The sequence below is a fragment of the Aulonocara sp. 'chitande type north' Nkhata Bay genome, linkage group LG1 (genome assembly GCF_057382095.1).
Source record: "Aulonocara sp. 'chitande type north' Nkhata Bay isolate Kocher_YH1m ecotype deep benthic linkage group LG1, A_spYH_male_GT1.1, whole genome shotgun sequence".
In the NCBI taxonomy this organism is placed as follows: domain Eukaryota; kingdom Metazoa; phylum Chordata; class Actinopteri; order Cichliformes; family Cichlidae; genus Aulonocara; species Aulonocara sp. 'chitande type north' Nkhata Bay.
Genome location: NC_141344.1, coordinates 22,531,664 through 22,546,292, shown reverse-complemented (window position 1 = coordinate 22,546,292; position 14,629 = coordinate 22,531,664). Strand labels below are relative to the sequence as shown.

At 40.4% G+C, this 14,629-nt stretch overlaps 1 protein-coding gene across 2 annotated transcripts in view; it reads right to left on the bottom strand.

Annotated features, from left to right (window-relative positions):
- entrep2 (endosomal transmembrane epsin interactor 2) overlaps nt 1–14,629 on the bottom strand; it is a 121,476-nt gene that overhangs the window by 21,113 nt on the left and 85,734 nt on the right. For both annotated transcript variants that reach the window (XM_086288605.1, XM_086288615.1), the window contains exon 3: nt 1,945–2,055. In XM_086288605.1, coding sequence (XP_086144731.1) covers nt 1,945–2,055 — 111 coding nt within the window. The remainder of the gene's footprint in view (nt 1–1,944; nt 2,056–14,629) is intronic.

The following is a 14,629-nucleotide window of genomic DNA, read 5'->3' as shown; positions in this document are numbered from 1 at the left end:
CGTAGAAATGAATGCTGGGACAGGTACTTTGCATTAAGACAGCGATAAAATGGTGAAGTCAGTCTTTTATTCGTTTGCGACTGAATAGGGTCAAGTTGGCAGTTACATGCTATCTCTTTGTGTTGATATGACAATTAAATCAGTGAAAATTGCAAATCTGTTATATACACAGAAATTCACATTAACTGCTTAATTTCATCGTCCTGCCAGAAACCTGGAGGTTTGAAACTTAGATTAGATTCACAAATCCTTCTACAAATAGTGACGTAGATGCTGGCAGTTTAACTGCAAAATGATATAGAAGCTCACCTCAGACTTAATTTTATTTTATAGGAATATAACCAGAATGAAACGAGCGCTGAGTCTCCTGTTGCAGACAAGTTGCATTGATCACTGCAGACTGACTCCAACTGATTGCAGTGTGTTAGCAATCTGTCTGTGTTTATAAATTAGATTGCGATAATTTTTAAACATTTACCAGTCTGTCTGAGAGTGACTGCTATTCGAGTCTGATGCAGTGATTGTTGGGAGACAGGTTGCCTCCCACAAGGACACCAGTGATCAAAAGTGGCTGCCCAGAGTTTGAGGGTGTTGCATGCTCAGTAGCTTCTTGCAATTGATTGCCAAAAGTGAAAAGAGTTTACTGCAATCCCTGGGCAACCACTGATTTTTAGCAGTCACAAAGAGGTGAAACTGCAGTCTAGTAGTTCATGACAAGTAAGAGTTGCAACAAACTGGAAAGTGTGACCACAACTGTTCTGGTGGTGGATTATTCTCTAAATATAACTTTAAAAATTCACATGATATCTATTTTTCACTTTTAATTACATTTCAGAAATTTTCCTCAAGACATTCACTGAGTTGAGTTAGAAGTTCTCCCACAGCTTTCACGCCTCTGCCCAGCTGACCAATCAAAGCATGAAGTGGATGTAGACGTCAGGCCAACAGTTTGAGAAAGTTACACATATTGCTGGTGACGGCCGCTCCAACAATTCTGACATTAAAACATTTGGGGAGCGGAAATTTCCAACAAGAAGTGACAAGCGCTTCTGGTGGCGTATTTTGGGCCCTTTAATGTATCTGTATGCTTGAATGCACCGTTACAGTCGGGGTTTCTCACCGTCTGCTGTGTTTGTTTTGACCACACTTTTTAAAAATGTCTCCCAACTTTATCGGAGTGAAACAGAAAGAAAGAAAAAACATTGGCTTTCTCTTTCAGAGTTGTTTATCTATTTTATTTCAGCTCTCTGTGATTCTGGCAGAGATGGATGTGTTTATTGGGAGCCATTAGTCATCAACAGACAAATAGTTCAGCTGACTTTCGGTGCTGACTCAGTCCTGCAGCCTGTTTGGAACAGAAGCGCTGCCCGTCAGCCCATCGTGTGCTCGCATTCGTAGATGTAGGCTCCCATGCAGACAACACATTTCTATTAGTCACTCACTCTTCATGATCCCTTTCGACCATATATATTGTTTCCACTTTTATTCACAGCCTTAGTGCATACCCCTACAAATGTTAGTGATAACATATCAATATTAAGATCCATTACTTGTCATTGACTGCTAGTGGGTCAACTCAGGTGTTCATTCTGGTGACAAGGGGTTATGGTTATGAGTTGATTGGCTGCTCTGTTTGGTGAATATGAACTATGGACAGACTGGCTAGATATACTATTCAGCAAAGTTTTGATTTGATTTGATGTCTGTGTGCTCTGATTTTACAAATTTATTTATGAAAACAAGAGCTTTTTTCTGTATTTTGTATGAGTCAAGTTCAGTACTAGGTTCAATTCACTGTCTAATCAGTACAGATCAGAAACACTGCATCATTTCTTCCAATTATTAAGTTTAAGCCTCCAAAAAGCCACATTAAAAGATTAATGTCTTTTTTGGAGTGTACTGCAAAGCTGGAGCATGCATGGGCTAAGGTCCAGTTGGTCTCACCAGCTGACAGTCTTCCAGAGAGTTGACAAGTTGAGCGTTCTGGCAAGAGAGGATGGAGCCCGCCAGGTTTAGCATCACACAAACTGCAGACAGCAGCATGAAGAATGTGATCTGTGAGAAAAAGAGAGAACGAAGAGAGAAAATATTTGAATCATAATGGTATTAATGGCAAATTGTAGCTTGTTGCTACTAAAATTGATTCAGCGCTTTCTGATACTGTTGCTGAAAGTAGCAGAGGCGCAGTGTACTTCTCTAATCAATCGTTACTCACAGTGACTCTAACAGATCACCAAAGAGGAAATTAGCTCTGATGTCAGGAGAAATCAATAACCTGTTCCCCCTCAGGCCTCCACAGTCTGAAGGCACACAATGACACAAGAAACAACTTACTGAGGGATTGAAATTCAAAACTTATTTCTGTTTCTCAACATCATCACAGCTGTGAAGTAGCTCATCTCTCTCAGACACACATGTACAACCTCAACAGATGTAATATTGTCTTACACTCTAAACCAGTGGTGGTGTCTCTCCCTCGACCCCGTTTTCCTGGGGGTAAAGGTTTCTTTTTTATTTTCTTGGATATCAATCCTGTTAGTGGAAACATGGCTTCTATTCCTGCCACTTGACATTGCAGGTCAAGCGTAAAAGAAAAGAGTTTTAAAAATGACTCCTGTCCAGGAAACTGAAAACCAGTCTCCTGCATTGTGTACCAAAACTGACACCACAGCTGCATCTGATTGAAAACTGTAATATGGAGCTATTCCCAAAGTTTGCTTTTGCAGAGTGTTGGGACACTGGAACAGCATTAGCCGAGGACACTGAGGTCACTAGAAGGAGGAGTTCGATGCGTAAAAAGGTTATTGGGAACACACATAAACAGATGGAGAGGAGGAGAGCCAGACAAGGAGGTGGAGAAGGGAAGGAGCTGGAGGTGGCATGTAATAAACAGATGGAGCGATAAGTTTAAGTGCTTTTTTCCATGACAGAAAATTGAAAGATTGAGGGGCTGATGGGAAAGCTTGAGGAGCAACTCCTTAGATGGCAGAAAGCAAATAAATAAATAAATAAATAGAAGGAAAAGAGTGAGGATGAATGCAAACAAAAGAAAAAAGAAACGAAGGAGACAACCGGTAATAAATGGGGACAGAAACATGCAGGGGAGGAGACAGACAGAGCATGACTCTGGAGTCCCATGGTGCATCGGTGGTAATGATGTGTATATCTTCTTAATTAGTATTTCATTTGAATGTGATATTAGCTGTCTGGTTCGGTGGCGTAATAGCTGCGCAAGAACAATACCAGACTGAGCAATCTGGTCTTCAAGAAATGTATTATTAAAAACATTTCCATACCTCTAAAACAAGGAGCCTGTCTCATATATTTAATACCGACGTGGCACTACGCATGTTTTTGAAGTTCTGCACTGCAAGGACACAACTGCGCTCAGTAACTTGCTGCCCGACCATTGGTGACATCTTGAGAGACATTAGTCAAAAATAGACTTCCCATCTGTTAAAATAAAAAAAAATGTTTCAAAGTGGATGACAAAACATGTCCAACATGAAGGACATAATGTTGTTTCAACCAAACAGCACAGGATGGCCACGTGCCGTGAGCAAAATCCTTGCTGTTGTTGTTTAAATGCAGTTATAATCAATATTTGGATTCCTCCATCAGCAGATAAACATGACAGTGTCTCTGGTGAATGGATTTGGATACTGAATGAATCACAATCTGCACTACAAGCTGGACATGCAGCTGAACACTTTGTCTAACAACAATCACCACAAGGTCAGACACAAAGACAACGACTCAAAACTCCTTATTGTAAATTATTTTTAATTTACTAAATCACTGTAACCTAGTCATTTCCCAGCTTTTCTGATAAATGTAAATTATATGTTCTTCTTCTCCTCAATCTTTCCATTTATATTAACAGCAAGCTATTGCACAAACTGAGAGCATAATCACTTATGCGTCTTTCACTTACACCCACACTGACCTGTTACCAGTTAATCTAATTAGCTGCAAAACGTTTCCTTTTAGCACCACTAACTTTCTTACTTACCAGCCTTCTGTTGGCTCATTCCACTTTTTTTCTTTTTTTGCAATCAAATTCAAAAGAAAATAAGCTAAACAAGCTTTTTCTTAACATGGCAAATTTTCTCACTTTGATATGTTTTCCACAATCTAGTTTTAATCAAATATGTGTTCACGAGAACTGCAAATTACTACATTCTGTTTATATTCACAACTTACACAGTACCTCTTCACAAACAACTGCCAGTAATCTCCGCCAACAACTCACAACTGGTTCATTAATAGGCATTTTTCCCTCATGACCAGTTGATTAAGTCATCTGAGCGCAGTGATAATCTGTTTGATGAAAATATAATGCCAAACAAATAGCTGTGGCGTTATACTGTAAGGTTCATATTCTCTGTAGCTCTCTAGTGTTATAATTATTACAGTAAGAAACTGTTTTGTTTTTTATTTCACAATAAGTACAATTTTTTGATACTGTCAAATCTAGCTGCCAGCACTTTTCCATAATTTAACAGAATACATTTCTTACAGAGAGTGTTTTTCTTCCTTTTAAGATGCATGGAAAATGATACGCAGCGTGTGGCTATACATAAATCTGAACTGTACCGCTTGAGCTAATTTATAAAACAATAGCTAAATCATGAAAGCACGTATACACACACACTGTATAGTGCTGTCAAACACACTGTCATATAGGGAATTTGATCAATTGTCTCCTTGACAAAACATTAGCTCATTATCATCGATTAGATGCATCTGTAAATAGCAGCTATGACTGATTTTCTGACTGCTGGACAAAGTGTGGAAGTGTCTGTGTACACAGGGCTGACATTTGTCAGCCAAACCAACAGGATCTGCCTGTTACGGTTTAAAAAACATAAACACACGGATCTACTGTTTCTGCTCATTCTTTCTGACAAGTGTTTTGAAACTATCTAACTGAGGTTTGTAAAAAGCAACATCACTAATGCAAGGCTGTGCTGCACAATTTTCTCTTGGCATCCTGGATTTATTATTCTCTATTCAGGTTGCACCCAGCCATGGTGAGGGCTCTTTTGGTGTGGAAATTAATACGGTATTGTAGATGAATATGGTAATAAGCAGAGAAACAGACGTTTTGTCACAATATCCCCAATTGGTTCATCCTGTATTGACAGTAATAGTTAACATTTGCAGACGGCTGTTTTGTGGAAGTGAACAGGAAGCAGAAGGCATTTTCATTAGTTCAACTGGGGCTGCAGGAGCATTTAACTTGAATGATGCCACGACAGAAAATACCATGATGAGGTTATTGTAACGTGCAAACTGATGACAGTAAAAGCTCCTTGGCTGACACACACGGCCATAAGTTGCACATTATTGAAAGCACTCCGTGTTTGCCTTGTTGCCTGCTGAGCCAGTCAGATACAGTACTGTGCCTCAAACAATTACCAACTGCAATTCAAACAGAGGAGAAAACTGTTTTTCTTTATCAAAGCTCCAGTGACTGCTGGAGTGCAGCGCCGTAATATCATGTTTCTTTAAAAGGATATTTAATTTCTAGTCGGGCGCATTTGCATAACTGTTTCGTGAATCTGTGTCAGATCTTACAATTACCCTTTATCTCAATATATGGCTACAATAAAAAGCACACAGCCATGAAACAGAAGAGCAGGTGCAGCCAACTTCATCGGTTCAGATTTACTATGCCGCTCGTGCAGACACCCAAATGTGTGTGTGTGCATGTGTGTGTGTGTTTCTATTTTAGAAAAGACCACAAAATCCCTTTGATTTGTCCTCCCCAGGCCTGTGTGATTGAGGCTCTCACCTGTGCACCGCAATGTTTTCTCATTGCTGAACTGATTGTCATGCCTGGCCTCATACAATACTTTCTCATTACCATGTAGGATCACACAGCACCATTAGCAGCTAGTCATTAATTACTGCTGTGCTGGCCTCTGCATGCCAAAGAGGAAAACACACACACAAAAAAGCCACACACACGGCACTCGGTCGTGGCAGATTTACGCTGCATGTCATCATCACATCGTTTAACACTCTCTACGGAGGAGAATACACCATAATACAATCACCATTCATCTCCATCAGACACACATAGATTAGCATATAAGGCCCAAGGTGTGCCGCTGTAATTCTCCATAACTGTCACTGAGGCTCAAATCATTTGATTGCAGCTTAGCCTCTTAGTGTTCTGCATCCAGTTTGTTCTTCACATGCAAAGAAAAGTGATGATGCTTTTTGTATGGATGCATGCATCCATACAAAAACTGTAAAACTGCTACAGTTATATTGTCCGGGGCAACATTTTCCCAAGCGTTTTCTATGGATTTCTTAAAGGACTGGAAGCTGCCTGATTGCCTGATTTATTTCTATGAAAGCTGCTCACTTTTCATACTCTGAAAAACACAGACTATAAAAAGAGCTCTTAACAATAGTGATAGAAAAGTCAGTTGACTTGCATGGCGATCAGAAGTCTTGCTGCTTCAGGTTTTCTGATTCGTATGATTAAAAAAGATGTGATGAATATCCATCCATCTTCATCCATTTTCATCCTTCCATCCAGGTCGCGGGAGTGCTGGAGTCCGTCCCAGCTGCCACAGAGCAGGAGTTTGAGTACACCCTGGACAGTGCTGACTGGAACATCTGTTACTGTTACATCCATGATATTCCAGAGCGTGGATGGTGAAATAACCTTCACAGCCCAAAACCACTCTGGGTGGCATGTTTTTTGTCATATTTTATTTTCATCTCAAGAAATAGCCCAACCAGCAAGTCAAGTAGTATCATTCTATCAAAGCTGCAAGCGTTTCAAGGATGCTCACAATGACAGTAAGGCAGTGAGTCATTCCCAAATCATCAAAAATGCATGTTTGATACTCCTCTGCATTAGAAGTTAAAATTTAATCTTATCAACGGGCATATTTGAAAATCAACCCAAGTAGTCTGTAAAACACAAACGTCCACAATGAACTCCTGCTTGGCATATTTACAGTCTTTGTGCTACGCTAACCAGCTGTTGGCTGTAGCTGCATATTTAACAGAGAGTCGCGTTGATCTTCTGGCCATCACAAATCTCCAAAATGCCAAAGTAGTCCTTTAAGAATGTGGACTTTTAAAGGAATTCAGAAGTTGTCAATTCAAAGGTTTATATAAACACTCAACTATACATTCATCTTTAAAAGTTCTGTCTAAAGAAGCAGCTGAACTCACATTGCTTTATTATAAGCTTACTAAAGGTATTTAATTGAAAAAAGATCAAAGGAAACTGGGGGCTCTTACTGCATATCACCAAATGACAATGTCAGCAGTATTTTCAGCAGGAATAATGGAATATTTTATAGCCTGAAGCTGCCACATTTGCACAGCTGTCATACAGAAAGTACAGTATGTTCTAACAAGACATTGTACAGTTGTGTGCAAATCTCTCTGGCAAATGAAATAAAAAATAAAATAAATAAAACCAAAAACAGAAATGAATATGAGCTTCTCCTAAATTTTTAATGGAGTGCAACTTGTTTTTCATGAAGCATAGGTCACTACTGTAACCCCACCCATCACACGCTGTTAGCGGTGTGAGACGCACAGCATTAAGCTCCATCTGCACATTTTCAGCGTTGTTCAGGTTAGGTCATATTAGTGTTTCTTAAAGCACAGTTTGAGTTCTGCTTTCATAACATCTTTTCAGTGTTTGCTTCTTGTCTGGGTGCACGACATTTGCATCAAGAATTTGCTGATGTTGTGCAAAGTCTGTCAGTTTGGCGAGTCGAGTTTTCTACCTCTGCCTGCTACACAAGCCCAATGCTTGGTTAATATTTAAGGAAGACTGAGAAAGAAAATCCTCTACCAAGGCCAATGCCCAATATGGAAATTTTCAGGAAGGGGAATCAGATGTGTACCGAAATTTAATGGCTTCTCCTTTTGCCCATGCTCCACCTCTCCACTAAGAATTACAAAATTAAAAAAAAAAAAAAATCTTGCTGGCACATTGTTGGTTAACTTCATTTGAACTTCATTTGTCCATAGCACTTATTTTTAAACTCCTAGCTCATCCAGATGTTACTTAAGAATTCTTTTTTTTTCACATGCCACAACCTCATTTGAAAAGTAGGGTGTGATAGTAACTGCATTAACAACGCAAGACAGACTAACTTAACATTCATGTTTGCTGACTGTGCTGTACTTTTTTTTTTTTAACTTACAAAATGATAATCATAATTGAAAACAGTATTTGCACAGCTACTCTGGTTTGTGGAGCGAGGCAGATGCAAAGGCAGAAATTCAAACAGCCATCGGCTCATCAAAGATGCACTGAAAGTGCAAACCACAGCATGTTATGGATTTCAGAGTACACCTTGTACTCACAAATCTCACAGCTTCGAGTGGATATACAGCATTTTTTAGTGTGTATGAGAACCATCAGAAGTCTGCCAGTTAGCTTTGCAATGATAATGCTGTAATACCCACCATATATCAGTACCAAGAGATGTTTTTTAACCAAGATCTAGGGATAGAAGTTACTGGATTTTAAAGATCTTAGTTTTTAGTTGGGGCTATGTCGAACCCCTAATCCAAACTAATTCACACTCGACACTGAGTGCTTAGAGCTGTCAAAACCTTAATATTGAAGCTCAGAGCTCAGCTGATGTTTTAACCAGTATTTTATTCAATCATAATTCCATCAATCCATTTCCTTAAAGTGGAGAGTCATTAATTTTACTTTATTTGGATAAAAATCATTGATAAAATTGCTCTAATTCTCACTTATTTTAATACCTTAGTGAAGACTTTCAAAAAAAATTCTGCAGTGTTTTTCAACAAAGCATGTGTTAATCAAGTGAATTGGGGTCTTATTAAGAAGGAAAGACAAGTTAAAGCAGGGAATGATTTATGATGTGTCTTATCAGGCAAGCGACAAATTACTAACATATAAGCATGAAATACCCTCAGTTACTTAATCATCTGTAGCTCTCACATATCACATCAGTTAAAAAACCAAACTAACATGTTGATGGCCACAAACCAGTGAGTGATGTTGGGTCGACTTTTTTAAGAATCAGGTTTCTACATGGTGGCAATTTAGATTACTTGTTGCTGAGTCATTACTTTTAGTGCTGTGCAAAAGTCTTGAGCCATGCTTCTTTTCTTTATAGCTTGCTTCCAAGGAACCAGATTTCCTTATATTTTTTAGAAGTGGTCTTGAGCAGTAGCTCTCTTCTGCAGGCCTTTCAATGTTTTTCTTTGGCTGCTTTCACTAAGTTTCAGTCCTGTCCTCACGCCTAACCATCTTCAAAGGAATTTTGTTGTTGCTGTTTGTTGAGTCATTTAACAGCCATAAATCATTCAAGACAAAAAAAAACAAAACCCACCTAACTCAATGGATAAACCAATGATGTGTCTACACAAGGCAACAAAACATTTCTTCCCATTTCTTTAGGTGAATCTATGAAATAGGTGCATAAAATCGTATTTTTGTACCAACACGTTAATTCCCAAAGAGTTATTAGCTGAACGGATGAAAGCAGCTGGCATCTTTTACAAAGTTCCTCCTGTACTCCTGTATGGTGTGTGTCCAGTAAGAAACTGGACAAGTGGAGGACAAAAGAAGGAGTGGCAGGCCTTAAAAACTACAGCAGATTAACAGAATCTGAAAGTCATGAGTTTAAGAAACAGGAAGAAAAATCCAGCAAAGACCTGACACACGACCTCAGAGATCCATTATAGACTGATTAATCCAAATCTGGAAATTTCAAATTCAAATTCAAATTCAAATTCAAATTTTATTTGTCACGTACACAGTCATACACAGTACGATATGTAGTGAAATGCTTGGACAACTGCTCGTGACCTAAAGAGAACAAAAAAGGAAAAGGCTATGAATAAGATAGGAAATAAATATGAAAAATTAAAAAGGGTAAATTTAACTAAGAAGGAATAAAATATAAATTAAGGTTAAAAATGAAATAACTGTACAACACAAATTAGAATGAAGGGTAAATTTAACTGGGAAGAATAAGATAAAGATAAATATATAAATTAAAGTTGAAAATAAAATAACTGTACAACAAAATACAAAATACACAATACACAATATAGAACTATATAAGAATGTATGAAGAAATATAAATGTAAATAAATATATACACAATAACAGCAGCTGTACAAGTATTAACCGGAAATGAAGAATATAGTGACCAGTGTTGTGCAAAACCAAAGTCCAGAAAGTCCAGTGTGTGTGTAAGAACTGTATGTGTGGGTCAGTACTGTGTGGTGGTGTGATTGAGAGACCGTATCGCCTGCGGGAAGAAGCTCCTCCTCAGTCTCTCTGTGTTGGTCTTCAGGGAGCGGAATCGCTTTCCTGACCTCAGCAGAGAGAACAGTCTGTTGTTGGGATGGCTGAGGTCCTTCACGATCTTCCTGGCCTTGGTCCAGCACCGCCTGCTGTAGATTGAGTGCAGGTCAGGGAGCTCGGAGCGGATGGTGCGCTCAGCTGACCGCACAACCCTCTGTAGAGCTCGTCTGTCCTGCATGGTGCTGTTCCCGAACCAGGTTAAGATGTTTCCCGCCAGGATGCTCTCTATGGTGCACGAGTAAAAGTTCCTGAGCACCTTGGAGGGCAGTTGGAAGTCTCTCAAGCGTCTGAGGTGGTAGAGACGCTGTCGGGCCTTTTTCACCACGGTGTTGATGTGACAGGACCATGACAGGTCCTGCGTGATGTGAACTCCGAGGTATTTGAAGCTGTCCACTCTCTCCACTGGGCACTCGTTGATGACGGGGGTCTGGTAGTTCCTCTCCTGCTTAGTGCTGAAGTCCACTATCAGCTCCTTTGTCTTACTGACGTTTAGAAGGAGGTTGTTCCTCTGGCACCAGTTCTCCAGATTCCTAATCTCCTTCAGGTAGGCCGTCTCGTTGTTATCAGAGATCAGGCCCACCACGACGGTGTCGTCAGCAAACTTGATGATGGTGGTGGAGCTGGTAGTGGCCACACAGTCATATGTGTACAAAGAGTACAGCAGGGGGCTCAGAACACACCCCTGGGGGGCTCCAGTGCTGAGAGTGGTGGAGGCTGAGACATGTCCGCCCATCCTTACTGCCTGTGGTCTGCCAGTTAGGAAGTTGGAGATCCACTGACACATAGATGAGCTGAGTCCCAGATGCTCCAGCTTGGTGGTGAATGTGGAGGGAATTATGGTGTTAAATGCAGAGCTGTAGTCTATGAAGAGCATTTTAACATAATTCCCCCTTCTAGTGTCCAAGTGAGTGAGTGATGTGTGGAGGAGATGAGAGATGGCATCGTCTGTGGAACGATTTGGACGGTAAGCGAACTGTAGTGGGTCCAGTGTGTCTGGTAGTGAAGAAATGATGAAGTCTCTGACCAGGCGTTCAAAGCACTTCATCACTACTGAGGTGAGGGCTACAGGGCGATAGTCATTGAGAGAAGCAGGGTGGGGTTTCTTCGGGACAGGAACAATGATGGACTCTTTGAAGCATGTGGGGATCACCGACTGAGATAAAGAGATGTTGAATATCTCAGTGAACACAGGAGCTAGCTGGTATGCGCAGTCTCTTAGGATACGACCTGGGATGCCGTCTGGTCCTGCTGCTTTCCTGGTGTTCACTCTCTTGAAGGCTCTCCTTACTTCATGCTCGGAGATGACGAGCACGTTTCCGGTGCTGGCAGTATCTTCCTGTCTGCAGCCGTTAGCGCCGCTAACACTAGCATTGTTGGAGACCTTAGCTGCAGCCTCGAAGCGAGCATAGAAAGTGTTCAGCTCGTCTGCCAGAGTCACGGCCGCGTTCGTCATACCGGTTCTTGGTTCAAATCATCAACAATAAGCACGGAGTAGGGAAAGGAGTGAGGTACTGCAGTACGTGTCTGCAACACTATCTCCACTAAAGCAAAGTGGAGTCTCTGTCATGATTTGGGGCTGTGTTTCAGTCAGTGGTCGGGTATCTTGTCAGAATTTATGTCATTATGAATGCAGAACAGTATTATCAGAGTTTGATCCACCATACATACCATCTGGAAAGCATCTGGAAACAAAACAGAAGAAGACACAACCAGCATCCAAAGAAGAGCTTTGAAATTCCTGCAAGAAGAGGAAAACTATTCCTGAAGACAACTTAAAGAAATTACAAGAAAGCAGGCCTAAGAGAGTTCAGGCTGTGTTGAAGAATAAAGATGACTTGAAATCTTCACCTTCAAGCTAGAACTGTTTTCGCCTTATATACTGTATTTTATTTCTATTTTCCCTTTTTAATGACCATTTTCCTGACAGAATATAAAGAAAAAGTGTTCAGTACTGTTGCTGTTGGATAAGCACTCTGAGATATTTTACTCTTAGGATAAGCCACCTCTACCACTGGCAGGATATTAATGTTGAGAATCTAACTTTCAGCTCTAATTAAAGTTTTCCTTTTGTGACCAATAGGTGTCAGGCAGGTGCAAACTGGAGTGGCTCAAATGGACGAGCCATCATGACATCAAACGAAGATTCACAGCAACAGATAAAGTTAAATAATGTGGTATGACAATGAGATGCGGGCTCATGTTGTAGTGCTTCCAGTGACTACACTGTAGGGTATAACAACATTTAAATAACCCTCTTTTAAAAGATATTATAATCAACAGCTGTGCTTTAACTGTTTGGAGGGTGAAATAATAATAAGATTTGACAGTTTTGATCAGAAGGGGACAGAACAAAAGGAGAATTTGAATCAGTGTTAACGTCCTCTGACTGCAGCACAAATTAGTATTTAGTCTGCAGCAGCACTGCGACACAACACTATTTATTTTCAATTATCCCTGAGCCACAAGAGATGGAGGCAATGTTGTTTTGTTTTTGCTTCTGCTCAGCAGATCACAACCCCTCTGATTCAGTTTCCCTCTGACACTGTATATCAATCCTCATGCCCCTGCAGAGATCAGAAACATCTGCGCGCAAAAAGCATTTTTACGGACAATGAGAGATCATGACTGAGTTTATAATGGGAAAAAGCAACAGTGTGCTGTGTTTTGGCATTACAGATGAGCTAAATTGCTTTGCCTCTTTAAGTAATGTTACATTACGGACATAAATTGCACAAAGCTTTAGGGTTAAAACATAAGAAAGAAAACAGTGAGTTGGCGTCTGTCATATTGACTTAGAAAAACACAGGAGGAATCAAATAGAGGGCAGCAACAGCTGGATCTCATTGTCTCTCGCTGCTAACAGGTACATTTCTGCTTTCCCCTGTAGTGAGGTGAAGGTGTATATTTATGTCTGTGTGTGTCTGTGTGTCTGTGTTTTCACATCATCAGGATTAGGTGTGATGGAAGTTGAGTGACCCCGAGTTCAGTGCTGGTCCAAATAAACAGTGGAGGTGTTGATACTAACTCTCAGCAGCTGAACCCAGGAGACACCACACTAAGCCAGAGGTAATGACTTTATACACTCCTCATCCTGATGGGAAATGGCTTCATTGCAGGAGAGCACATCAATTTAAAGCCCAAGCCATGTAAAGATATGTGTTTATGGATAACGGGAGACATATTAATTTGCAGAAGTCATAACACCAGTACACCCAACTATAAACAGAGTTAAATGCAGCATACAAATCTGCATATTCTCAGTACTGTTTCTTTTTTACCCTCCACAGGGATTAAATTCACATCTTTATGTATTTTGCAATGAATATGAAACTGGGGTTATGGAGGGATTGATGAAGTGTTGACTGCTCTTTGTCGTACCTAAGCTGTTCCTGCAGAGGTCACAGCACTAAAAATAGCTGTAATATTTTCTTATTTTCCTACCAGCTGTATTTAATTGTTCTTACACCAGATGTTTAGTTGTTGACTGTAATATTAAAAAAAGCACCTTGCTTCTTGTCTGTGAAGGTTCTCAGTCATCCAGGTCATCGTAGTCAAAGGAGCTTGCAAAGAAAAGCGTCTGGACTTCTTTAAGTTGCTTGAAGACGTTTCACCTCTCATCCGAGAAGCTTCTTCAGTTCTAAGGTCAAATGGTGGAGAGTCCCAGATTTAAACCTAGTGGGAGTATCCCCCCACAGAGGGACAAAAGGACCCCCTTGCTTCTTGACTTTGTGCACTTTTGATGTGCAGTCGTGTTGACAGCATGTCAGACTACATCATCGCCAGGTGTGATGGACTGGTGTCTTTGGTTTGAGACAGGCTGCGGAAGTTACAGTCCGACAACTTTTTGTGGCAAATGAGACTTGAAGTCTGAACGGCGTGCACATTACACTACATCTTACAAGATCGTCTTGAATGTAACCTTTGACTTCTTAATAATGTCTTTTAACACCTAAAGTATAGCTCTCTACTTCAAAATGTTCACATGAGAAAAAGAATTTATATGACAGGTAATCAGGGAGGCAGTGTTTGGGAAGTAGAAGTATAGGCTCTGTATAGAGAGCGGAGAAGTTGGTCTCTGTGCCAGCACTCGCACTTATTGATTAAAACAGACCATGAAAGACAATATCACCCTGAGGGTCAGTAGCTGATTAACCTCTACTTCTCAACATTTTAATCAACTGCTGACCTCTAAAGGGCTAAAACAAGAAGGCTTTGCCTTCTCTGCTCCTCTCTGCAGGCTCTTAGTAGGGGGGCTGCTGTAATGAGACAGCCTATAATGAAGTTGGTCCC